This window comes from Bombina bombina, chromosome 12, assembly GCF_027579735.1.
Source record: "Bombina bombina isolate aBomBom1 chromosome 12, aBomBom1.pri, whole genome shotgun sequence".
Taxonomy (NCBI): domain Eukaryota; kingdom Metazoa; phylum Chordata; class Amphibia; order Anura; family Bombinatoridae; genus Bombina; species Bombina bombina.
In genome coordinates, this window is record NC_069510.1 from 48,444,120 (window position 1) to 48,469,244 (window position 25,125).

Genomic DNA, 25,125 nt, shown 5'->3' on the forward strand with positions numbered 1-25,125 from the left:
GTACAGCAAGGTAGGATACAGTAGGATGTGTGTCGGCTTGGAAGTGGCTGGGGTTAGACCTTGGGGCAGGGACACAATGAAGTAGGACAGGAGGCTGGGACAAGCTATGATAGGACATGGGGCAGGGGTAGGCTGTGATAGGACAGGGGGAACAGGCTGTGATAGGACAGGAGGAAGGGACAGGCTGTGACAGGACAGGGGGCAGGGACAGGCTGCAACAGGACAGGGGGCAGGGACAGGCTGCAACAGGACAGGGGGCAGGGACAGGCTGCAACAGGGGGCAGGGACAGGCTGCAACAGGGGGCAGGGACAGGCTGCAACAGGGGGCAGGGACAGGCTGCAACAGGGGGCAGGGACAGGCTGCGACAGGACAGGGGGCAGGGACAGGCTGCGACAGGGGGCAGGGACAGTCTGCGACAGGACAGGGGGTAGGGACAGGCTGCGACAGGATAGGGGGCAAGGACAGGCTGTGATAGGACAGGGGGCAGGGACAGGCTGTGATAGGACAGGAGGAAGGGACAGGCTGTGATAGGACAGGAGGAAGGGACAGGCTGTGACAGGACAGGGGGCAGGGACAGGCTGTTATAGGACAGGGGGCAGGGACAGGCTGTGATAGGACAGGAGGAAGGGAAAGGCTGGGATTAGACACTGGGCAGGGACAGGAAAGGGAGCAGAGTGTTTTTTTGTTTTTAATGCGCCTTGACTTGCCATATCAAACTGCAATTAATTAGACAACAAAATTGCATTGCTACGTTGGCTACTTTTCTATTTGATACTTCTGAAATAAAACAATTTGTTAACACATATTTAAAGTGACAAAAAAGTGGCCTGTAATAAACTGCTCTAAAATGATAACTTAAAAAACAACAACCTTTCAGCGTAAAAAAATGTAAATTCCAGTATGGAAAATGGCTGCATGTGGCAACTGATCATATTTATGCCACACGGTAGCTAGTCATATTCAGGTTGTGTTCAGGTGGATATGGCGATAAGTGCAATTTCCCATTACTTGGCAGTCTAAAGCTGAAGGGTATTGATGTCAGTAGATCCATGTATTATCTTACAAACCCCACCATCATATATCTGGCCATAGACACACATTAAACATGTAGAACAGTACACATGACAAGGGAGACTTACACATGTGACACAGACACATTGGGTATAGAGTGACATTTTGCCTGCTGGTGATTTATTTACTGAACCCTCCAGGGTAACAAGCTATGTTGTTGCCGGAGAATTTACAAAAGGTATACAAGGACTATTGAACATTTAAACCAGGAGGAGGCATTAACAGTTTATAATGAAGATGTAAATATAAAACAAAATTCATGCTTATCGGATGAATTTCTTTCTTTCCGGGCATAGAGAGTTCACAATGTCATTCCAATTACTAGTGGCGTATTCAACTCCTGGCCAGCAGGTGGAGGCAAAGAGCACCTCAGCAAAGCTGTTAAGTGTAACTTCCCTTACCCATAATCCCGAAAAAGAAAAAGAAGAAACACAAGGGTATAGAGGTGCCTGAGGTTTACTAAAAAAAACGGCTGAATTAAAATTAAAAAAGGGCGGGGTCGTGGACTCTCCATGCCCAGAAAGAAGGACATTTATCAGTTAAGCATACATTTTGTTTTCTTTCCCATGGCATGGAGAATCCACTATTTCATCCCAATTACTAGTGGGAACCAATACCCAAGCTATAGGACACGGAATGAAAAGTGAGGGAGAAAAAGGCAGGCGGACCTAAACAGAAGGCACCACCGAACCTTTCTCCCAAAAGAGGCCTCAGCAGAGGCAAAAGTATCAAATTTGTAGGATTTGGAAAAAGTATGCAAAGAGTACCATGTTGCCCCTGATATACTCAAATCCCAACAATCACCTTATTGTTCAAGGGGCCTCCTTTGTTTGTCCTACCTGGACTGTGATCACAACAGATGCCAATCTCACAGGTTGGGGAGCAAAACGAATCATGCTTTTTAACCAGAGGGAAAGAGTAGTAGAAGTGGCCTTCTGACCCTTACGCTTTCCAGAGAAAACAACAAACAGGGCAGAAGATTGCCAAAAATCTTTAGTAGCTTGTAGGTAAAATTTTAGAGCACCCACAACATCCAGGTTATGCAAAAGACATTCCTTATGAGAAGAAGGATTAGGACAAAAAGAAGGAACAACAATTTCCTAATTAATGTTTCGATCCGACACTACCTTAGGGAGAAACTCCAATTCAGTACAAAGGACTGCCTTATCTGCATGAAAAATAAGGTACGAGAAATCACACTGCAGAGCTGAAAGCTCAGAAACTCTGAGCGGAAGAAATAGCAAGGAGAAACAAAACCTTCCAAGATAACAATTTTATATCAACAACATGCATTGGCTCAAACGGAGCCTGCTGCAAAACTTTAAGAACTAGGTTAAGGCTCCAAGGAGGAGCAACAGGTTTAAACACAGGCCTGATTCTGACCAGGGCCTGAACAAAATCTTGAACATCTGGAAAATCTACCAGACGTTTGTGCAAAAGAATAGAAATCTGACCCTTCAGAGTACTGACTGACAAACCTTTCTCCAGGCCATCCTGAAGAAAAGAAAAAAATTCGGGGAATCCTCACCCGACTCCAGGAGAAATCCTTAGCTTTGCACCCAAAAAGGTATTTACACCATACCTTATAGGAAATCCTGTGAGTAACAGGTTTATGAGCCTGAAGCATAGTTTCAATGACCGCTTCAGAAAAACCACGTCTAGACCCTGTCTAGACGTGGTTTTTGAACTAGGCGTTCAATCTCCAAGCAGTCAGCTTCAGAGAATCTAGATTTGGATGGAGGAATGGACCCTGAATTAGAAGGTCCTTCCTCAGAGGTAACCTCCAAGGTGGAAGAGATGACATCTTTACCAGATCCACGAACCAGATCCTGCAAGGCCAGGAAGGAGCTGTTAGAATCACAGACGCTCTCTCCTGTTTGATACGAGCAAACAGGTATGCTAGACCAAAATTCCAAGGAACCGCCAGAGCATCTATCAGAGCGGTCTGAAGATCTCTTGACCTTGATCCGTACTTTGAAAGTTTGGCATTTTGATGAGATGCCATCAGATCCAACCTGGAACCCCCCCCCCCCCCCCCACCTGAGGTTTATCCTTGAGAACACTTACGGATGGAGAGCCCATTCCCCAGGATGAAAAGTCTGTCTGCTTAGAAAATCTGCCTCCCCACTCCTGGAATGTGGATGGCAGATAGGAGACAATCGTAAGCTTCCGCCCACTGCAGAATGCGAGTCACCTCCTTCATGGCCATGGCTGAGGTGATGTTGTCCGACTGGAATCTGATAAACCAGACTAAAGATAATTGAGGCCAAGCTGTCAAGGCATTGAAGATTGCTCTCAACTCCAAGATGTTTATGGGAAGAGAAGACTCTTCTCAAGACCACAGGCCCTAAGCCTTTAGAGGACCCCAAACAGCTCCCCAGCCTAACAGGCTGGCATACGTAGTCACAATCACCCAGGAAGGTCTCAGGAAGCAAGTCCCCTGAGACAGACGTTCCTGTGAAATCCACCATGAGAGAGTCTCTTGTTGGGGGATCCAGATGTATCCTCTGTGATAAATCTGAATGGTCTCCGTTCCATTGGCTGAGCATGCAACGTTGCAGCGGTCGTAGACGGAACGGAGCAAAACGAATGATGTCCATGGAAGCCACCATCAGACCAATCACCTCCATGCATTGAGCCACTGATGGACGAATAGCAGACTGAAGAGAAAGGCAAGAAGCAAGAAGTTTGGACTTTCTGACATCCGTCAGGAAAATCTTCATAGACAATCTATGATAGTCCGTAGGAAACACACTCTTGTAGCTGGAACTAGAACTCTTGTCCAGATTCACTTTCCATCTGTGGGAACGTACAAAAGACAACAACATCTCTGTATGAGATTTTGCTAGTTGAAAAGATGACGCCCTAACCAAGATGTTGTCTAGATAAGGCACCACAGCAATTCCCTGGGATCTGATTACTGCCAATAGAGCCCCAGAACCTTTGTGAATATTCTGGGAGCCGTGGCAAGACCAAACGGAAGTGCAACAAACTGGAAATGCTTGTCCAGAAAGGCAAACCTTAGAAACTGGTGATGATCCCTGTGAATTGGAACGTGTAAATACGCTTCCTTCAGGTCCATAGATGACATGAACTGAACTTCCTGAACCAATGGAACGAATAGTTTCCATCTAGAAGGACGGAACTCTGAGGAATTTGTTAAGGCAATTTAAGTCTAGGATGGGATGGAAAGTTCTCTCCTTTTTGGGAACCACAAATAGATTTGAATAGAATCCTTGAACTTGTTCCTCTAGCGGGACTAGTACAATAACTCCCAGGGAGGATAGGTCCTCTACGTAATTTAAGAAGGCCTCCCTCTTTACCTGGTATGAGGATAGTCTTGACAGGAGAAATCTGCCCCTTGGAGGGCAAGACTTGAATCCTATTTTGTAACCCTAGGATACTATGTCCACAGCCCACGGATCTGGGGCATCGCATATCCAAGCCTGTCAAAAAAAAGGAAAGCCTGCCCCCCACTTGATCCAAAATCAGATCGGGGCGGACCCTTCATGCTAATTTAGAGTCAGCAGAAGGCTTCTTGTTTTGCTTTCCCTTATTCCAAGGCTGGCTGGACTTCCAAGAGGACCTGGATTGGTCTGGTTTGGAGGAAGAGGAGGAAGACTCTGGAAGTTGTGAAAGGAACGAAAAGTCTGATGACCCTTAGGTCTGTTCTTCTTGCCCTGAGGTAGGAAAGATCCCTTTTCACCTGTAATTTCTAAAATGTTTTCTGCAAGACCAGGACAGAATAGGGTCTTACCTTTATAAGGTAAAGCCAAAAGCTTGGCCTTTGAAGATACATTAGCCAACCAAGATTTTAACCACAGAGCTCTACAAGCTATTACAGTGAAGCTAGACATCTTAGCTTACCTGCATGTTGGCATCGCAGATAAAGGTATTGGCCATCTTAAGGGCCTTGATCCTATCCTGGATTTCCTCAGTCAAAGTCTCCTCTGATATCAGATCAAACAGGGCATCGCACCAATAAGATGCTGCACCCACAACCGTGGCAATACTTGCCGCAGGTTACCACAGTAATCTTTGATGGATGTACATCTTTTTTAAATAAGCCTCTAGCTTCTTATCCATGGGATCCTTCAAGGAACAACTATCCTCTATAGGAATGGTAGTTCTTTTAGCTAGAGTAAAGATAGCTTCTTTTACTTTAGGCACAGTGCGCCATGAGATGAGTCACGAATGGAGTCAGCAACAGGAAACATCTTTTAAAAACAGGGGAAAGGGAAAAAGGAACCCCTGGCTTATAATTTCAGACATCTTATCTGGAACAGGAAACACCTCCACAGAAGAGGACGAATCATAAACTCTATTAAGTTTAGTAGACTTTTTAGGGTTGACAGCAACAGAAGGTTCAGGGTCGTCCAAAGTAGCTAGAACCTCCTTCAGTAGCAACCGGAGATGTTCAAGCTTAAAGGGACACTCAGGTCAAATAAAATTTCCATGATTCAGATACAGCATGTAATTTTAAACAACTTTCTAATTTACTTCCATTAAAAAAATGTGCACCGTTTTTTAAATTTACACTTTTTGAGTCACCAGCTCCTACTGAGCATGTGCGAGAATTCACAGACTATATATATATGCATTTGTGATTGGCTGATTGCTATCACATGGTACAGGGGGGTGGAAATAGACATAACTTTGAAATTTGTTAGAAAAAAATCTACTAATTTGAAATTCAGAGTAAATGCTATTGTATTGTCTTGCTATCTTGCATTTGTTGATTATGCAAATCTACTGTGTTTACTGGTCCTTTAAATCTGAAATTAACTTCTTCAGGTTCTGAAGAATTATCCCCCATCATGTCAGAGTCTGAGATTTCACCTTCAGAAGTTACTGAAGTATCCTCTACCTCAGACATTTGGGAAAGGTTGACCAACGCAGATTTAGAGGGGTCAGAAACCTTTCCAGCAGAAATATATTTAGATTTCCTCTTACGCTTACCCGCAGTAGGGAAAAACAGATAAAGCTGCAGACAGCGCAGAAGTTTTTTGTGCAGCAAAATCTCCTGGCAAATAAACACCCCCAGGAGGTTGAGAGGAACCGCAGGGCACTGTATGTGAAACCGCCAAGGCTTGGGACATTCGAGGAGAAAGCTGAGGCATATCCTGAACAGCATTATCCTGAGAGACAATTAGCTCAGAAGGGAGTAATTTATCTTTAAATTTTAGAGAGTCTTAGCTAAGCATGAGGAACAAAATTGCATAGATAAAACAATTTGGGCCTCTAAACATAAACATTTATCCATAGAAACAGAGTCTTGGTCTGTGTCCATAGTTGGAAGGTTCCCAAAACTAATTAAAAAAAAATTAAAATTAACCGGTATGTCACTTTAAGAGAAATCAACCATGCAGAAAAATATTTATTTAACACAGAATATATACATAAATATCCCTAACATCTCTATACCTCAGCAAGCTGAGGAGTCTTACCACACCGGACCAGAGTTGTACTAGGAAATGCGGTCTATTACGCAGTATAAAGAGATCGCACGCAGTTAATTCCTCCGTCAAAAACGAAATGCTGAGGAACCAGGTAGCTAAGTCTTCGATAGAACAGACTATTAGAAACTATAGCAGAGTAAAAAAAGCGAGATCTCTTCACCCTCGCTAACACACACGCACTGCCTTTCACTCCGCTTAGATTAAGTAAAGGCGGAGAGCGGAGGTCACGTGACCTAACCTCAAAAAGAAACTGAGCCACTAAAAGGCGTGCATTTGTATCTCAATAATGTACATAAACAGTATGCAACGGAACCTAGTAATTAAATCTATAAGCTTAACAGATAACATAGGAAGCTAAATAAAGGTCCTAGACCCTTGTGACCCTTAAAAGATACCCTTCAGCCAGTCTCTCTATGAAAAGGGAAAATAAACCCCTTAAGATTCACACACTACAGTGCCTGCCAAACTGCCCCACTTATAACCCCTAAAGGGGATATACATGTCCCAGATGATGATCCACCAGAGGAATTAACCTCCAAAGTGCTTCAGTACCTAGAAGGCAAATGCACTTACCTGTGGATCCAGCTGCAGGGCAGGAACAGCTGCTTTAGGTGTGATAGACACTTCACCCTCTATCAGGGACCTGAAGAAAAATAAAGAGCAGAGTAACTAACCCTGGCTTTCTATGAAGGGGTAGCAATAATGTTAGAAATCAAGCAAAGACAACCTCGCCACTTTCTAACTGCTAATAGCCACCATTACTCTTACGAAAGAGATTGACATGGACACAGCATAGCCCCTAATCCTTGCTTGCAGGGAAAAGTACCCGTAAAAGGATTAAATATCTTCAGACACCGTCTTCGCACATCCTCCGTTGACAAAGGCAAAGAGAAAGATTGGGGATTATGGGTAAGGGAAGTTACACTTAACAGCTTTGCTGGGGTGCTCTTTGTCTCCTCCTGCTGGCCAGGAGTTCAATATCCCACTAGTAATTGGAATGTCGTTGTGGACTCTCCATGCCATAGGAAAGAAATAGTATTTTTTCATCTCTTTTATACCCTGCATATTAATACTTAAGGCAAATCAAGGACATTAAATACTACATTTTATGCACCTCCCTCCAATCATGGGTGCTGCCATTTTGGAACCTAGGTTACACTCTAGGTATCTAAAGGAGAGTTACTGCACATGTGCAAACAGGCCAGCACTGGAGAGCAGTGAAAGCTGGATTTCAAAATGGCGGTGTCCATTACTAGAGAGAGGCAGGGAAAATACTTCTGCAAATTATCTGGCAGGATTATATAAGAAGTCTTGTCAGTAATGCAAGGTCACTTAAAGTATTTTAGATAGACTAATTTGAGCTTGAGAGCTGTTCATCTTGCTATAGAGGGTTCTGGATGTGAAGGAGAGATACATTACAATGTAAGGTCTACAAAATTCTAAATGTTTTGCAAAATTGTTCTCCATGCCGGCGATTCTTTGACCAGCTTTTTCATCTATTATTAAAGGTGGAATTAGTTCATCTTTGTATACAATATTTAAGATGGAAGCAGATCAACTCAGCTTTTTTTAAGTATTTGAAATACAAGTATTTCAGCTTTTTATACATTATTTAACCCCTTAACGACTGAGGACGTGCAGGGTACGTCCTCAGAAAAAAGGCAGTTAATGCCTGAGAACGTACCCTGCACGTCCTCAGTGTGGAAAGCAGCTGGAAGCGATCCTGCTCGCTTCCAGCTGCTTTCCGGTTATTGCAGTGATGCCTCAATAACGTTTGTAAGCCATCCGGTGCAGAGAGAGCCACTCTGTGGCCCTCTCTGCACCGGAGATCGGTGGCTACCGGCGTTGGTGGGTGGGAGCCGGACCGGGAGGCGGGTGGCGGCCATCGATGGCCATGTGGATCTGAAGGGGGGCGGGATCGTGGGCGGGGGTGGCTGGGGGCGCGCACGGGCGCGCGCGCGTGCACGGGAGGGTGGGGGCGGGCGCGTGCACGGGGAGGGAGCGGGTGGGAACCGCTACACTGCAGAAAATGGGGAAATAAAAAATATAATAAAAATAAAATCTAAACAATCAGCAAGGTGGTGGGGGTTTGTTTGTGGGGGGTGGGGGGTTGGGGGAAGCTACACTACAGAAAAAAACAAAAAAACCCAAAAAAAAGCACTTTTTATTGTAAACTGGGTACTGGCAGACAGCTGCCAGTACCCAAGATGGCCCCCAATAAGGCAGAGGGGAGGGTTAGAGAGCGGTTTTGGGGGGGATCAGGGAGGTTGGGGGCTAAGGGGGGGATCCTACACAGTAGCATATGTAAATATGCTAAAAAATAATTTCATTTTTTTTTAAAAACCCTTTTATTTTAGTACTGGCAGACTTTCTGCCAGTACTTAAGATGGCGGGGACAATTGTGGGGTGGGGGAGGGAAGGGAGCTGTTTGGGAGGGATCAGGGGGTGGGATGTGTCAGATGGGAGGCTGATCTCTACACTAAAGCTAAAATTAACCCTGCAAGCTCACTACAAACTCCCTAATTAACCCTTTCACTGCTAGCCATAATACACGTGTGAGGCGCAACAGGATTTAGTGGCCTTCTAATTACCAGAAAGCAACGCCAAAGTCATATATGTCTGCTATTTCTGAACAAAGGGGATCCCAGACAAGCATTTACAACCATTTGTGCCATAATTGCACAAGCTGTTTGTAAATGATTTCAGTGAGAAACCTAAAATTGTGAAAAATTTTACGTTTTTTTTAATTTGATCGCATTTGGCGGTGAAATGGTGGCATGAAATATACCAAAATGTGCCTAGATCAATACTTGGGGTTGTCTACTACACTACACTAAAGCTAAAATTAACCCTACAAGCTCCCTAAAAGCTCCCTAATTAACCCCTTAACTGCTGGGCATGATACACTTGTGGTGCGCAGTGGCATTTAGCGGCCTTCTAATTACCAAAAAGCAACTCCAAAGCCATATATGTGTGCTATTTCTGAACAAAGGGGATCCCAGAGAAGAATTTACAACCATTTATGCCATAATTGCACAAGCTGTTTGTAAATGATTTCAGTGAGAAACCTAAAGTTTGTGAAAAAATTTGTGAAAAAGTGAACAATTTTTTGTATTTGATCGCATTTGGCGGTGAAATGGTGGTATGAAATATACCAAAATTGGCCTAGATCAATACTTTGGGATGTCTACTAAAAAAAAATATATACATGTCAAGGGATATTCAGGGATTCCTGAAAGATATCAGTGTTCTAATGTAACTAGCGCTAATTTTGGAAAAAAATGGTTTGGAAATAGCAAAGTGCTACTTGTATTTATGGCCCTATAACTTGCAAAAAAAGCAAAGAACATGTAAACATTGGGTATTTCTAAACTCAGGACAAAATTTAGAAACTATTTAGCATGGGTGTTTTTTGGTGGTTTTAGATATGTAACAGATTTTGGGGGTCAAAGTTAGAAAAAGTGTGTTTTTTTCCATTTTTTCCTCATATTTTATAATTTTTTTTATAGTAAATTATAAGATATGATGAAAATAATGGTATCTTTAGAAAGTCCATTTAATGGCGAGAAAAACGGTATATAATATGTGTGGGTACAGTAAATGAGTAAGAAGAAAATTACAGCTAAACACAAACACCGCAAAAATGTAAAAATAGCCTTGGTCCCAAACGGACAGAAAATGGAAAAGTGCTCTGGTCACTAAGGGGTTAAGGTAGAAATTGCTACACTTTTTATCTATGACTTAGAACATTCTAGTTAGACTTGTGCATGGCCGAAAAATTTGTTTCGGATCGATTCGGATGTTTTTGAATTTCGGTTCGGATCGAATCGAATTCGGAAAAATTTGAATGAATTTGTTTTGGATTCATTCTGATTCGAATAAATTCGTCTGGATTCGGTTCGGTTCGATTCGGAAATTCGGTATGTGTTAGGTGGGATGTGCTGTGTATTAGACTAGTATTATGTACTGTATATTAGGTGTTACCCATAGCAGAGTGATATAACCTAATATACTGTACAATACTAGTGTAATCCATGGCCATCCGAATGTAACAAATAAATCCGAACTAATTCGGATTTATTCGGTACTACTGTAATTTGGAAATTTGAATCGATCCGAATCTCCGAATTTAACAAATTCTGCCGAATTTCGATTGCGAAATGCATATGTCTAATTCTAGTGGAAAATTATAATGATCTTATTTGTTAGCACATTATATTTTAACACTAGTGTTCCGTGCAAGTGTGTTATTTTGCACTGGTACAACCAATACAGGTAAACTGGGTGTTGGTTAAATTTTTTACCCAAAGCATTTTTATGTGCGTGCTACCTATATAGCACACCCTTTACTGTCAGCCCAAAATACTGCTTTTAAAAACTTTATATTAACTATTATCACTTTCAACCGTGCATTCAAATGCACCTTAAATACTATAAAAAATGAATGAATGATAAATTAAGGCTTATTAAATATGAAATAAAGGGTTAAAGAGGAAAAAAAAAATGTTTTTATATGGGGAGTGGGAACGGGTGTATGTGCCAATATGTACAATTAAAGGGACATTATACACTCATTTTTTCTTTGCATACATGTTTTGTAGATGATCTATTTATATAGCCCATAAAGTTATTTTGTTTTTTTAAATGTTTTGCTTATTTTTAAATAACATTGCTCTGATTTTCAGACTCCTAACCAAGCCCCAAAGTTTTATGAGAATACCGACGTATACCTACTCCAGCTTGCTCCTGTTTGTGTAAAGGGTCTTTTCATATGCAAAAGAAGGGGGAGGGGGAGAGTCTTATTTGCCACTTGCAGTGGGCTTTCCAGCTACCTTTTCAACAGAGCTAAACTGACAGTTTCTAAATACGTTTTTAAACATTTTTATACCGGATTTTTATATCAGTATCTGTGCATCTTATTCTTTATAGTAGTGTCTATTACATGCAGTTATATGAAAATGAGTATATACTGTCCCTTTAACATAGAAAGTGTATAAGAAAGAACTTAACAAAAAAGTCCCATAGTTTTGTATATTCACATCATCTAACATGAATAATTTTAGTGTAGCCTTAAAGGGACACTAAACCCAATTTTTTTTCTTTCATGATTCAGATAGAGCATGCAATTTTAAGCAACTTTCTAATTTACTCCTATTATCAATTTTTCTTCGTTCACTTGCTATCTTTATTTGAAAAAGAAGGCATCTAAGCTTCTTTTTTTGGTTCAGAACTCTGGACAGCACTTTGTTATTGGTGGATGAATTTATCTACCAATCAGCAAGAATAACCCAGGTTATTCACCAAAAATGGGCCGGCATCTAAACTTACATTCTTGCATTTCAAATAAAGATACCAAGAGAATGAAGAACATTTGATAATAGGAGTAAATTAGAAAGTTTCTTAAAATTGCATGCTTTGTCTGTATCGCAAAAGAAAAAATTTGGGTTTAGTGTCCCTTTAAAGTGAATGTAAATTTTGATGCTAAAGTGCCTGGTTTTTAAAAATTCGATTAAAAACAGGGACACTTTTTTCCTGTTGTGGAAAAAAAACCTTACCTTTTAATCTTGACAGCAGCTCCAGCTTCCTCCACCCGTTGCAAAGCCTCTTCCTGGGTCTAAAATGAGGAATCCGGCTTCCTCCAATCACGGCGTTGAATCAGACACTGATTCCCCCGGGGGGGGGGGGAAGCCGTGATTGGAGGATGACCTATCTATCATTTCTAACATCAGAAATGGCTTTGCGATGACCGGGGTAAACTGGAGCTGTTGTGAAGATTAAAAGGTAAGTTTTTTTTCACAACAGAAGTGAAATGTAAATTTTGATAAATTAAAGTGCCCCTGTTTGTCATCGAATTTTTAAAAACCGGGCACTTTAGCATCAAAATTTACATTCACTTTAATAGAAATCTATTACCAGAGGGAATTGTGCCTGGTTTGTAATCTTGGCCTATGTATGTAATCCCTGCCCCTGAGCAGGATATGGAAGTAGCTGCCCCGGTTGTCACTTGCTGAAGCTCCAAGCGTGACTTTACCTGCGTTTTTAACCTCTTTTGCTGGAATTAAAATTAGAGCATTTTATTTTCACACTAAAAAGGCCTTTTAAGGTAGAAGTAATTCAACTTTTGATCAGTGTCTTAAGGTGGAAGTAGTTTTAAGTTGGAAATAGTTCAGCTTTTTACCAATCAGGAAGTAGCTAGGCTTTTTATCCATGACTTAAGATAGAAGTATCTCACCTAACGTGATTATTTTAGTAACAAAGACAGAAATTTTAGTGTCAATAATTTACTCATTGACAAACTTTTAAGACGATAAAAATGGCTAAAACAAACTCAAAACAACTGGAGTCCAAAACATGAAGTTGGGGATGGAGATGAAGGCAACACATTTATTGGGAGACAGAACAGGAATCTTAAAAGGATACTAAACCCAAATTGTAATTTACTCCTATTATCAATTTTTCTTCGTTCTCTTGTTATCTTTATTTCAAAACCAGGAATGAAAGCTTTGGAACCGGCCTATTTTAGGTTCAGCACCTGGGTAGCACTTGCTGATTGGTGGCTAAATGTAGCCACTAATCAGCAAGCGCTATCCAGGGTGCTAAACCAAAAATGGACCTGCTCCTAAGCTTTACATTCCTGCTTTTTTTTTTTCAAATAAAGATACCAAGAGAATGAAGACAATGTGATAATTGGAGTAAATTAGAAAGCTGATTACAATTGCTGCTCTATCTGAGTCATAAAAGTAAAAAATTGGGTTTAGTGTCCCTTTAATGACGGACACATGAGGGCAACAAAAAAAAGACAAAAAAGCTCTAACAAGCCAAACCCACTAACAACAACAATCTCTTAACCGTGAGATGTGGTTTCAAATTAAAAGACCCTTAGAAACCCCCCTCATAAAAAACTATTTTCCCAGTGTAGAGGGTTTTTATGGTAGATACTGTACACAAGCATATGGACAAGTTAGAGAATACCCTATGGGGCATTATATTGATACACCCCCTATAGCCACATACCTGCAGTGCCTCGTTGTCGAGATCTTTCCTCGTTACCTCCAGCTGAGTCAGCTGCAATAACTCAACTTCTATCATTTTAATCTAGACAGAAGATGAGACAGGGGGTTCCAGGTGAATAGACTTCTTTACCCCCTTAAACCTCCCCCTTACCAGATGTGGTTTCTGGTTGGCAGTGAAAGGGTGAAAAACCTGCTTTAATTCAATAGGAACAACATAAAATGTGTGTTGAACAACAACATTAGTTAAAGATACAGCAGAAATGTATATAAATGGAATACATGGTAGAGACGTCTTATCGAATTAGTCAAAGCCAACCAAATAACATGCCATATCAAGGCGCGCTGTGTGCTGCAACAGGCAAGCGGCTCAAAAATCAGACTGTGTCAGAAAAAAATGCAAAGTAAAGTATTGCTGCTTGTTTAAGTAAAGTGACTTCTGTTTGCCAACCATTATGGTGGCGAAACCGGCTTCCTCCAATTATGGCGTGGCCTCACGAGATGGACGCTCTGGGGTGGAAGCCATGATTGGAGGAAGCCGGTTTCGTCATTGCTGAGGTAAGTAAAGAGGAGTTGCGTTCGGAGGATCGCCGGTCCGGGTTAGCTAAAGAAAAAGGTAAGTATTTAAAAATAAATAAATGCTGCAATGTAAAGTTTAATGAATGAAAGTGCCCCAGTTTTTAATAGTATTTTTAAAACTGGGCACTCATTCATTCAACATTACATCCACTTTAAAGGGTAATTAAAGTTAAAAAATACACACTCATCTGTTGGAGCATGTCATTATATCACTATTAATCCTTCAAATCTATGTTTTTAACCCCCCTCCTCACAAAGGTATTAAACACATAGTTAAAGTACCACCTGGGAGCCACTCAGAGAGCTGCTGGTCCCGAGCGGAAACTGATGCTGATCAGCAGAGGCAGTCACACAGATGGGTCGTGCAACTAGCAATGCTGATTGGGTCAGCAGCAAAAATCTTACTCAAGCAAATACAAGTTTTTTTTTTTGTTTTTTTTTTTAAATATCTAGAGACCCAATAGTGTCACTTTAATGATCAGTAATCAAATTGTGCCTGACTTGTTTTCTATTAATTCTAAGGGCTCCATTTATGAAGCAGTGATCATAAGACCGCTGCTCCTTAATCTGTCCACTACCTTTTAGGTGGCGGATTGAAATCACCCCGATCTGATACGATCGGGATGATAGACACCCTGTGCTAGCAGCTGATTGGCCGGCAGTGAGAAGGGGGCAGCATTGCACAAGCATTTCACTAGAAATGCTTGTGCAATGATAAATGCGGACAGCGTATGCTATATATATATATATATATATATATATATATATATATGCTATAGCAAATCATGTCCGCTTGACATTTGATAAATCAACCCCTAAATATGGCCACTCTATGCTTTCAACAGTCACTGATCACTTATAGCTGACCCTGTTTGCTATGACTATGTATAACTGCTCTCTGTATGCAAGATTACATGACATATATCAGGTCTCAGTACTTAAAGGAGCAATTGTCACGCTATAGAATAACACACTAAAGTCTTGTTTGCTGCAATTTTTTTTCAAAAGTCAAACTCCACCTACCACTTGCCTTTTTTGGACAAGCCAATCTGGACTTGCGTCTACAGACAAGGCTAGTTAGTATAAACTGCTTTGTTTTGCAATTGTTATCTATTAATGTCAATTAGGGTTTAGTCTTGAGAAATCTGCAGTGTTTATTTCCAGCTCTGAGAATTAGAAAACCCACAATTTTCAGAGATAAATTTCATAAAATGGGGGTAAAATAAAAAAAGTCCACCTGTTTTTTTCTGATATAAACAAAAAATAAAATAAAAAAATTCTGAAATATTGGAATCAACTGCTATGTGTTTAATTATAGCAAAGGGGTTAAAGGGGGGGCTTTAAAGAGACATTAAACACTTTGAGATGGTAATATAAAATGATAAATCGTATATATAGCTATACTATAATCGCGTTTGTAACGCGTCCGCCAGTGTCGCCAGTTGCACACGCATCCTCAAAGGAATGTTGGCTGTGCGCGCAGCCAAAAGAATCCATCTGGATGCAGCGAAGGCAAACCCAAAGCCTTAAAAAACAAACACGCAACCGCCCGCACAAAATAACTAAAAAACACATAGCCGCCCGCAAGAAATAAAAATAAAAACGTAATCGCCCGCAAGAAATAAAATAAAAACATGTAATCGCCCGCAAGAAATAAAAATAAGAACATGTAACCGCCCGCAAGAAATAAAAATAAAAACATGTAATCGCCCGCAAGAAATAAAAATAAGAACATGTAACCGCCCGCAAGAAATAAAAATAAAAACATGTAATCGCCCGCAAGAAATAAAAACATGTAACCGCCCGCAAGAAATAAAAATAAAAACATGTAACCGCCCGCAAGAAATAAAAATAAAAACATGTAACCGCCCGCAAGAAATAAAAATAAAAACATGTAACCGCCCGCAAGAAATAAAAATAAAAACATGTAACCGCCCGCAAGAAATAAAAACATGTAACCGCCCGCAAGAAATAAAAACATGTAACCGCCCGCAAGAAATAAAAACATGTAACCGCCCGCAAGAAATAAAAACATGTAACCGCCCGCAAGAAATAAAAAAATGTAACCGCCCGCAAGAAATAAAAATAAAAACATGTAACCGCCCGCAAGAAATAAAAATAAAAACATGTAACCGCCCGCAAGAAATAAAAACATGTAATCGCCCGCAAGAAATAAAAATAAAAACATGTAATCGCCCGCAAGAAATAAAAATAAAAACATGTAACCGCCCGCAAGAAGTAAAAATAAAAACATGTAACCGCCCGCAAGAAATAAAAATAAAAACATGTAACCGCCCGCAAGAAATAAAAATAAAAACATGTAACCGCCCGCAAGAAATAAAAATAAAAACATGTAACCGCCCGCAAGAAATAAAAACATGTAACCGCCCGCAAGAAATAAATATAAAAACATGTAAGCGCCCGCAAGAAATAAAAATAAAAACATGTAACCGCCCGCAAGAAATAAAAATAAAAACATGTAACCGCCCGCAAGAAATAAACATAAAAACATGTAATCGCCCGCAAGAAATAAACATAAAAACATGTAACCACCCGCAAGAAATAAAAACATGTAATCGCCCGCAAGAAATAAACAGAAAAACATGTAACCACCCGCAAGAAATAAAAATAAAAACATGTAACCGCCCGCAAGAAATAAAAATAAAAACATGTAACCACCCGCAAGAAATAAAAACATGTAACCGCCCGCAAGAAATAAACATAAAAACATGTAACCACCCGCAAGAAATAAAAATAAAAACATGTAACCACCCGCAAGAAATAAAAATAAAAACATGTAACCGCCCGTACCAAGAATAACAAAAAAAATAACATCCCGCACAAAGTATTAACAAACACCTAAACCGTCAACCCACACTAACTAAATAATTCCTATTTAAAACTAAATGCTTACCTGTAAAATAAACCCTAAGCTAGTTACAATATAACTAATAGTTACATTGTATCTAGCTTAGGTTTTATTTTTATTTCACAGGCAAGTTTGTATTTATTTTAACTAGGTAGACTAGTTAGTAAATGGTTATTAACTATTTACTAACTACCTAGCTAAAATAAATACAAATTTACCTGTAAAATAAAACCTAACTTGAGTTACACTAACACCTAACCTTACACTACAATTAAATCAATTACATAAAATAAATACAATTAACTACATTACAAAAAAAAACACACTAAATTACACAAAATAAAAAACAAATTACAGATATTTAAACTAAATACACCTAATCTAATAGCCCTATCAAAATAAAAAAGTCCCCCCAAAATAAAAAAAAAACCCTAGCCTAAACTAAACTACCAATAGCCCTTAAAAGGGCCTTTTGTGGGGCATTGCCCCAAAGAAATCAGCTCTTTTACCTGTAAAAAAAATGCAAACAACCACCCAACAGTAAAACCCACCACCCACACAACCAACCCCCCCAAATAAAATCCTAACTAAAAAAACCTAAGCTCCCCATTGCCCTTAAAAGGGCATTTAGCTCTTTTTCAAGTGCCCAAACCCCTAATCTAAAAATAAAACCCACCCAATAAACACTTAAAAAATCTTAACACTAACCCCCAAAGATCCACTTACAGTTTTTGAAGACCTGACATCCATCCTCAACGAAGCGGCAAAAGTCCTCATCGAAGCCGGCAGAAGTCTTCATCCAAGCGGCCGAAGTCTTCATCCAAACCGGCAGAAGTCTTCATCCAGACGGCATCTTCTATCTTCATCCATCTGGCAAGGAGCGGCTCCATCTTCAAGACATCAGACGCAAAGCATCCTCTTCAATCGACGTCTTCTTGCAGAATGAAGGTTCCTTTAAATGACGTCATCCATGATGGCGTCTCTTGAATTCCGATTGGCTGATAGAATTCTATCAGCCAATCGGAATTAAAGGTGAAAAAATCCTATTGGCTGATGCAATCAGCCAATAGGATTGAGCTTCAATCCTATTGGCTGATCCAATCAGCCAATAGGATTGAGCTCGCATTCTATTGGCTGATTGGTTTTACTTGCAAACTAATATATTTTTCATTGCAACATTCTTATAGTCTGAAATTTACCATCACTTAACTCTCGCTTGCATTAAAATACTAAATTTTAATTTAATATACTATTTTTTTTTTTAACAATTTTCGTATATCTAATCATAGTGGTTTATAATTACCTTGTGGAACACATTGAAATGGTGTAATGTACACCTTCTTAATGCTAAAGAAATATGGTAACCCACTAAATTATCCCAATGGCAGGAAGATAACATTATTACAAAGCCCATCATTACAAAAGGCAAATCATTTTAAAAATTGTGCTAGTCAGTCCAGATGAGTGCGGAATTCCTCTTGAAAATAATGATGGCAAAATGCAGGGAAATAAATCACAAATGCAAAGCCAAGCGTAGGGAGGCGTCTGAGATATAATGCAAGTCAAAGCAGAAAAGCTGGAAATGGAAATGCAATGAAGTTTTTTTTTTCTTAATTTCCCTCTTGTGTAGATTTGTGTGTACTAAGGTGGTTTATTATATATTTACTCCATATGGCAACGCAACTACCCCTACACTCCAGCTGAAGCTCATATGTCTTAAAAGGAACAGCAAGCTCCTGCACTGAAGAGAATACATTCTCAAAAACTTGAAAACGAGAGAAATCTCAATGTATCCTTCCTGGTAAAATATTTTATAAATAAATAAATAAATAAATAAGTTGGTGCTTGTGGAGCAAGGTAGAGTAGATAACAATACTTAATTGTGCCACATTTAAAGGGACATGAAATCCAATTTTTTTATTTCATAATTTAGGTAGAACATACAATTTTAAACAACTTTCCAGTTTACTTCTATGATCAAATTTGTTTCATTCTCTTGGTATCATTTGTTGAAGGAGCTGCAAAGCACTACTTGTTTCTAACTCAACACATGGGTGAGCCAATGACAATCGGTATATATATATATATATATATATATATATATATATGCAGCCACCAATCAGCAGCTAGAACCTAGGTTCTTTGCAGCTCCTGAGCTTACCTAGATAAACCTTTCAGCAAAGGATAACAAGAGAAGTAAGCAAAATAAATAATAGAGGTAAATTGAAATTTTTGTTTAAAATTGTATGCTCTGTCTAAATCATGAATGTCTAATATGACTTTACTGTCCCTTTAAGGCTATGACACTGGCTAGATGTGACATACTACTCTAGCAGGATTATTTTGTGCAATACTAAGGCTAGATTTATATAGAAATGTATTCATGTATGACAGAAGTGCCACCAAGTAGGTATTGTGCTGGATTGTATTGACCCTGTTATCTTATTAATACAATTCTACAATTTGACGGCTTTGAGGATCGCTGGATTTTGGATTTTTCAAGCTACAGATTTAACCTTGCCATATATTTTTTTTTCATAAAATAGTAGAGTTAAAAAATAAATAAATGCGGGGTAGCCCAACGTCTGTTTCTTGATATTCCAATAGTAGAACTAATTTTTCTCTTAAAATGTATTGTACCGTTTAAATGTTTTTATATAATGAATGTTATTATTTAAATACTGAGTGTAACATTTGAATAAAAAGTTCAGCATTGTCTGAATGCAACATTCAAATATTTAGCGTTATTAAAAAATAAATATATATATATGACAGTACCAGACTTGATACACCCTAATTATATTATTAAAGTAAAGACTTTTGTGCTACTTTGATACCGGGGATCAGCAATTTGTAATTTCCTAAGTGTTAGAACTATGGGACACATTAATAACCTTTTTGTTTACATGCAGGTTCCCCATATGCTACTCGTGGTTTTTAGACGCACCTGCTCCCTGATCTGTCGATGCATCAAGTCTTTCTTTAGTTGCAGGGCCTCAAATGCAGCTTTCTGGATTTCGGACTGGAAAAGAAAAGGTAAACATTCAACAATATTTTCTGTTGGAAGAAGGTGTAAAGTAGACGTCAAAAATTTTTGAGACTGATATTCGAGAAAGGGAGGATAAGTGAGGAGGCGTAGTACCTCAGGGGTGGGCTTAATTGCCTGGGGACCGGGTTATGATTGGCTCAGCTCCTGGTGTGTAAACATAGCATTCCAGGGGAGTGGCTGGACAATTTCAGAAGGGTTTTAGTTGGTCTCAGGTTTTACTTTGTGAAACTGGAATACTTATAGGGAAGAGCAGCAAAACAATGCTACTAAACTGGGGCTACCCTGCAAAATGTGGGAAATGTAGGAATTCTGTTTTTAGCATCATCATGTTTGTTTCAGTGTGTCCTCAGAACTGGAACCTGGCTTATAATGACTCCATTTTCCCTTGGTATGATTTGTTTTTTTTGCATTTGGGTGAATAATTTGCCTTGCACTTATGGGGAGTAAAGGCTACAGTATATATCACTGCAGAGGCATGGGAAGACATTAGTTACTCTCAGCCTGCAGGAGTCTTTTTTTAATCAGGACACAACCACCCTGTTTAGGAAGGTATATTAAAGGGACATTATACACCAAAATAAATATAGGATATTTAAATAAAGCATTAAGTGTAGATCAAATTTGCAATTGACATGCATTACCTATTTGGCAGCTAACTCTCATAAAAATGAGAAAAACCATGCAGGGTGTTTCACTGAATATGTATACCTACGTACTATACTCTAATCTCTGAGCTATTGTTTTCCTCTCCCTCCCTAACTAACTACCTGAAATGCTTGACTCACTGAAGCTTCAGCTACACTAAGTAATATGAGGTCTACTGAGAAACTGTTTTATTTGTAAAATAATAAGAACAGTAAAAGAGATACATAGAACCGCCTAAAAATATCCAGCTTTGTCTGTTTAGCACCTCCTCCAGTAACTGTGCAGAATCATGCGGCACTGGCCTTTCCTGGGGAACTCTGACAAGCAGAGGAGAGAAGTCTCGTACAAGGCTGCTTTAATACTACAGTCATCGTAGGATTGTGCTATATGGCAATCTGAACTGTTTAGACACGCCCCCCTTCTGAGTGATGTCAGACAAGGGGGCGGATGTGTGTGACGACAACAAAGGAAGGGATGTCAGATTGAAGAGTATGCATCTTGTATCAAAAAGTAACTTTGTATACTATATCATCATGAATATTTGTGCACAATAGATTTCTTTTACATTGTGCAACGGATGACTATATAACATTTTAAGACATATTTTGTTCTAAGAATATTTCTAACACCACTGTTATTGACTATACTTGTATTCTTTATGTTTTTTCCCAAAGACCCTTTTTAGGATCATTGGTCGTCTTGTTGGCATGGATGGACCCTGGCTTAGATATGCAAACCATTCTAGGATGGGTATAATATGGCATATAAATTCCACCATGGGATTCAGCACTGCACCTCTCAAATTGTGAGTGTACGCGGGGCAGCAGGTAGCTGCATGTACTACAATACCAACTTGAAGGCAAACCTCACAACAATCTTATTTCATAAAAATTATTTTAAAGAAAACAATTACGCAAAACAGGTGATGTTTTGTATTGAATGTCCTTACTCATTACGCATTTAGGGTGTGTAGAAATTAATTTAAAGATTCAAAAGGCTTCTCTGTGTACTGTGCCATATGCAGTATATTAGTCTGGTCCTGACTAAATAGTAAAGTCCATCCCCAGAATACCAGCCAATCCCTCTCTGTATGACAGACAAGGCAAACCCCAGACCTATGTTTTGGCCTAGTGTGGGCCTCGTCAGTGAGGTGCAGCTATTTCCCTATAGGCACACTGGGCCTACAGGGTCTCTTCTTCTGTATCTGATAAGTATGTGTGTAACTTTATTAAGGCTAAAGTATTGACAGACCTCCAAAATAAAGGGTGCTCCTGCCTTGGCAATTTGATATAAAAGACCTTTATTGTGCCATGGTCCACAAAAAAACCCAACAACGTTTCAGACCTACATTAGGTCCTTAGTCATGACTAAGGACCTAATGTAGGTCTGAAACGTTGTGGGGGTTTTTTGTGGACCATGGCACAATAAACAACGTTTCAGACCTACATTAGGTCCTTAGTCATGACTAAGGACCAAATGTAGGTCTGAAACGTTGTGGGGTTTTTTTTGTGGACCATGGCACAATAAAGCTCTTTTATATCAAATTGCCAAGGCTGGAGCGCCCTTTCTTTTGGAGTTTCATTGATGTGGATGAAGTGGCTGCCTCCTGGCTCCTGTGCCTAATTGTTTGGCTGCTGTTCCCTACCCTTTGTTTGCCTAAGTATTTACAGACCTAGGTGAACCCTGTATAGTACTGATGTATGTTTGTACAAGTGGATGGACCTAACCAGAGGCAAATGCTATATGGAGAACTGCTCACCTCTTGCAAGATTTGACTAATCGCTTTACTCTGATCCAGTTGCTGCCATGCTTGGATTTGCTGTAATTTCTGGTCCATCTCTGCCAAACTGTAAAAATGAATATGAGATGTATGTGGTCTTCGGGCTATAAATGGTTTGTGTGGCAAATTCATTCTTATATCACATTACACAATTCTAAATATTTGTCAACCCTGTAAATCCCAAATAGGACATTATTACCAATAAAATTAACATTTTACTAAAAAAAAAAATGTGATCATAGATATTTTTAAAAATGACAGTAAAACATCTTTTAAATAAAAAACAATTTAGTATAGCAGTTTAAAAGTTTATGCAAAAATAAGCTCCTGTGTAAGGGCTAAAAAGATGCTGCAGGATACAGCAGGTGATTGGTGCCTATGTGCGTATCCCACTCCTGATTGGCTCATCAGCTGTGCCCTGTTTGGGAGTTTTAAGCGATAGGAAAATCAAAATTAAACTTGCATGATTAAGATAAAGCACATCATTTTAAGACACTTTAAAATGTGCTTCTATTTTCAAATGAACTTTGTTCTCTTGGTATCCCTTGTTGAAAAAGAATACGCACACATCATACACTAGTGGGAGCTAGTTTCTGATTGGTGCCTGCACACATTTGTCTCTTGTGATTGGTTAACTAGATGTGTTCAGCCAGCTGCTGGTAATGTAAGGCTGCTCCTTCAACAAAAGATAACAAGATAATGAAGCAAATTTGATGATAGAAGTAAATTGGAAAGTTGTTTAAAATTGTATGCTCTAACCAAACCATGAAATACATTTTTGTGGTTTCCTGTCCCTTTAACTATTTATAGTGTTAAGCGCAGTAACAAAAGAACACTGACATTATTATAATGAATTACAGCATTTTATTATTGCATTTGTAAAATGCTCTAATTCAAACTGAAAATGAAATTTGCAGGATATGCATGTTTGTGCTCAACTGATACTGCTGTATTAGTGCTCATTGGCTGATAGGGGAAACTCCCATGAATCTATTTCCAGGAGCGGGACAAGCTTCCACAAGTCTGGTAAACTGAACACTGGGGCATTTGTTTTTTATACGGCGGAAGGTTAAAGAAAAGATGAGAACAACGTCTCGTTAATCAATACCTCAGCACATCAATGTCAAAGTGATTTTCAGTTTAATGATCTACACATGATTTAACATAATTAAATAAAGTCACAGTTACTTGCTTGTTAATATGTTACATGTAATGGGGAAATAAACTATCGTAAATCATCAGTCGCTTCCTTCTAACGCCCCTCAAGCTCACGTGTCTCCATAAAAATGCTCTCACCTGGAACATGTCTGGAGAACCATCTCCTGACGCCGAGTCTCGTAAGCCATTTGCAGGATTTTGTTCTTGCAACTTTCTGCCAACATTTGCTGCATGGCCGCTGGTTAAATAAAAGAAAAACGATATATGAAAAACAGCGCACCATTTTTTTCCGAGGAGCTTAAAGGGCCAGTAAAGTCATAATTAGACAGTCATGATTTAGACAGGACATACAATTTCAAACAACTTTCCAATTTATTTCTATTTAATTTGCTTCCTTCTTTTGTCATCCTTTGCTGAAAGGTTTATCTAGGAAAGTTTAGCAGCAGCAAAGAGCCTAGGTTCTAGCTGCTGATTGGTGGCTACATATATATACCGATTGTCATTGGTTTACCCATGTGTTCAGTTAGAAACCAGTAGTGCATTGCTGCTCCTTCAACAAATGATACCAAGAGAATGAAATGAATTAGATAATAGAAGTAAATTGGAAAGTTGTTTAAAATTGTATGTTCTACCTAAATCATGAAATAAAAAGTTTGGGTTTCATGTCCCTTTAAAAGGGACAGTAAACACCTTGAGATTTTTAAATAAAATGTTTAGTTAAATGTAACAAATCTTCTTAGCAATATATTTTTATTATTTCTTTTGCCCCATTTCATGTAATTTAGTTTTGAAAATTGAGCAAATTCTACTTCTCAGAACATAAAAAGTACCTGCTGACTGATCAAGGCTAACCCTACTACATATCTTTCACTAACTGGATTTAACTGATAACAAAAGCCAAACAAAGTATTTTATATTAACTTTTTTGCTGGGGTTAGCCTTGTTGTCCGCAGACTAAAGCTCATATTGGCTCCTCCAAATAAGGCAAATGGTGAGTGGAGTTTGGCTATTGATAAAACAATTGCAGTAAAAAGAATGTTAAATAGTTTTAAAAGACTTGGCTGATATTTTATTCTATAGCAGTGATCGCTAACTTTGGCACCCCTGATGTTTCAGAACTACATTTCCCAAGATGCTGAACTAGACTGCAGAGTGCCTAAGCATCATGGGAAATGCAGTTTCAAAACACCTGGGGTGCCATAGTTAGCCATCACTGTTCTATAACAACACAACAGAAATTACAATGTGTTTACTGTCCCTTTAAGGGATCAGTGGTTACAAATTCCGTGTTGTGGAACCCTAGCGTTCAGCTTAGTATAATTAGGAGCTCCACTAGCAATATTTCTTAAAGGGATATAATAGTGCAACAGTTCATTGTTCTAATGGGCTAAAGCATTATATTATAGAACTTCTGTGAGACTCTGATCACGATCCTGTATAAATGTTTATTTAATGATTGTTCTACAAAATTAACCATTAAAGAGTAAGAGTATTTTAATACATA

General features: G+C 39.2%; 1 protein-coding gene across 1 annotated transcript in view; it reads right to left on the reverse strand.

Annotated features, from left to right (window-relative positions):
* LRSAM1 (leucine rich repeat and sterile alpha motif containing 1) overlaps positions 1–25,125 on the reverse strand; it is a 93,675-nt gene that overhangs the window by 13,684 nt on the left and 54,866 nt on the right. The window contains 4 exon segments of the mRNA XM_053695849.1: positions 13,546–13,626; positions 19,937–20,011; positions 22,443–22,530; positions 23,760–23,859. Of these exon segments, the coding sequence (XP_053551824.1) occupies positions 13,546–13,626; positions 19,937–20,011; positions 22,443–22,530; positions 23,760–23,859 (344 nt within the window).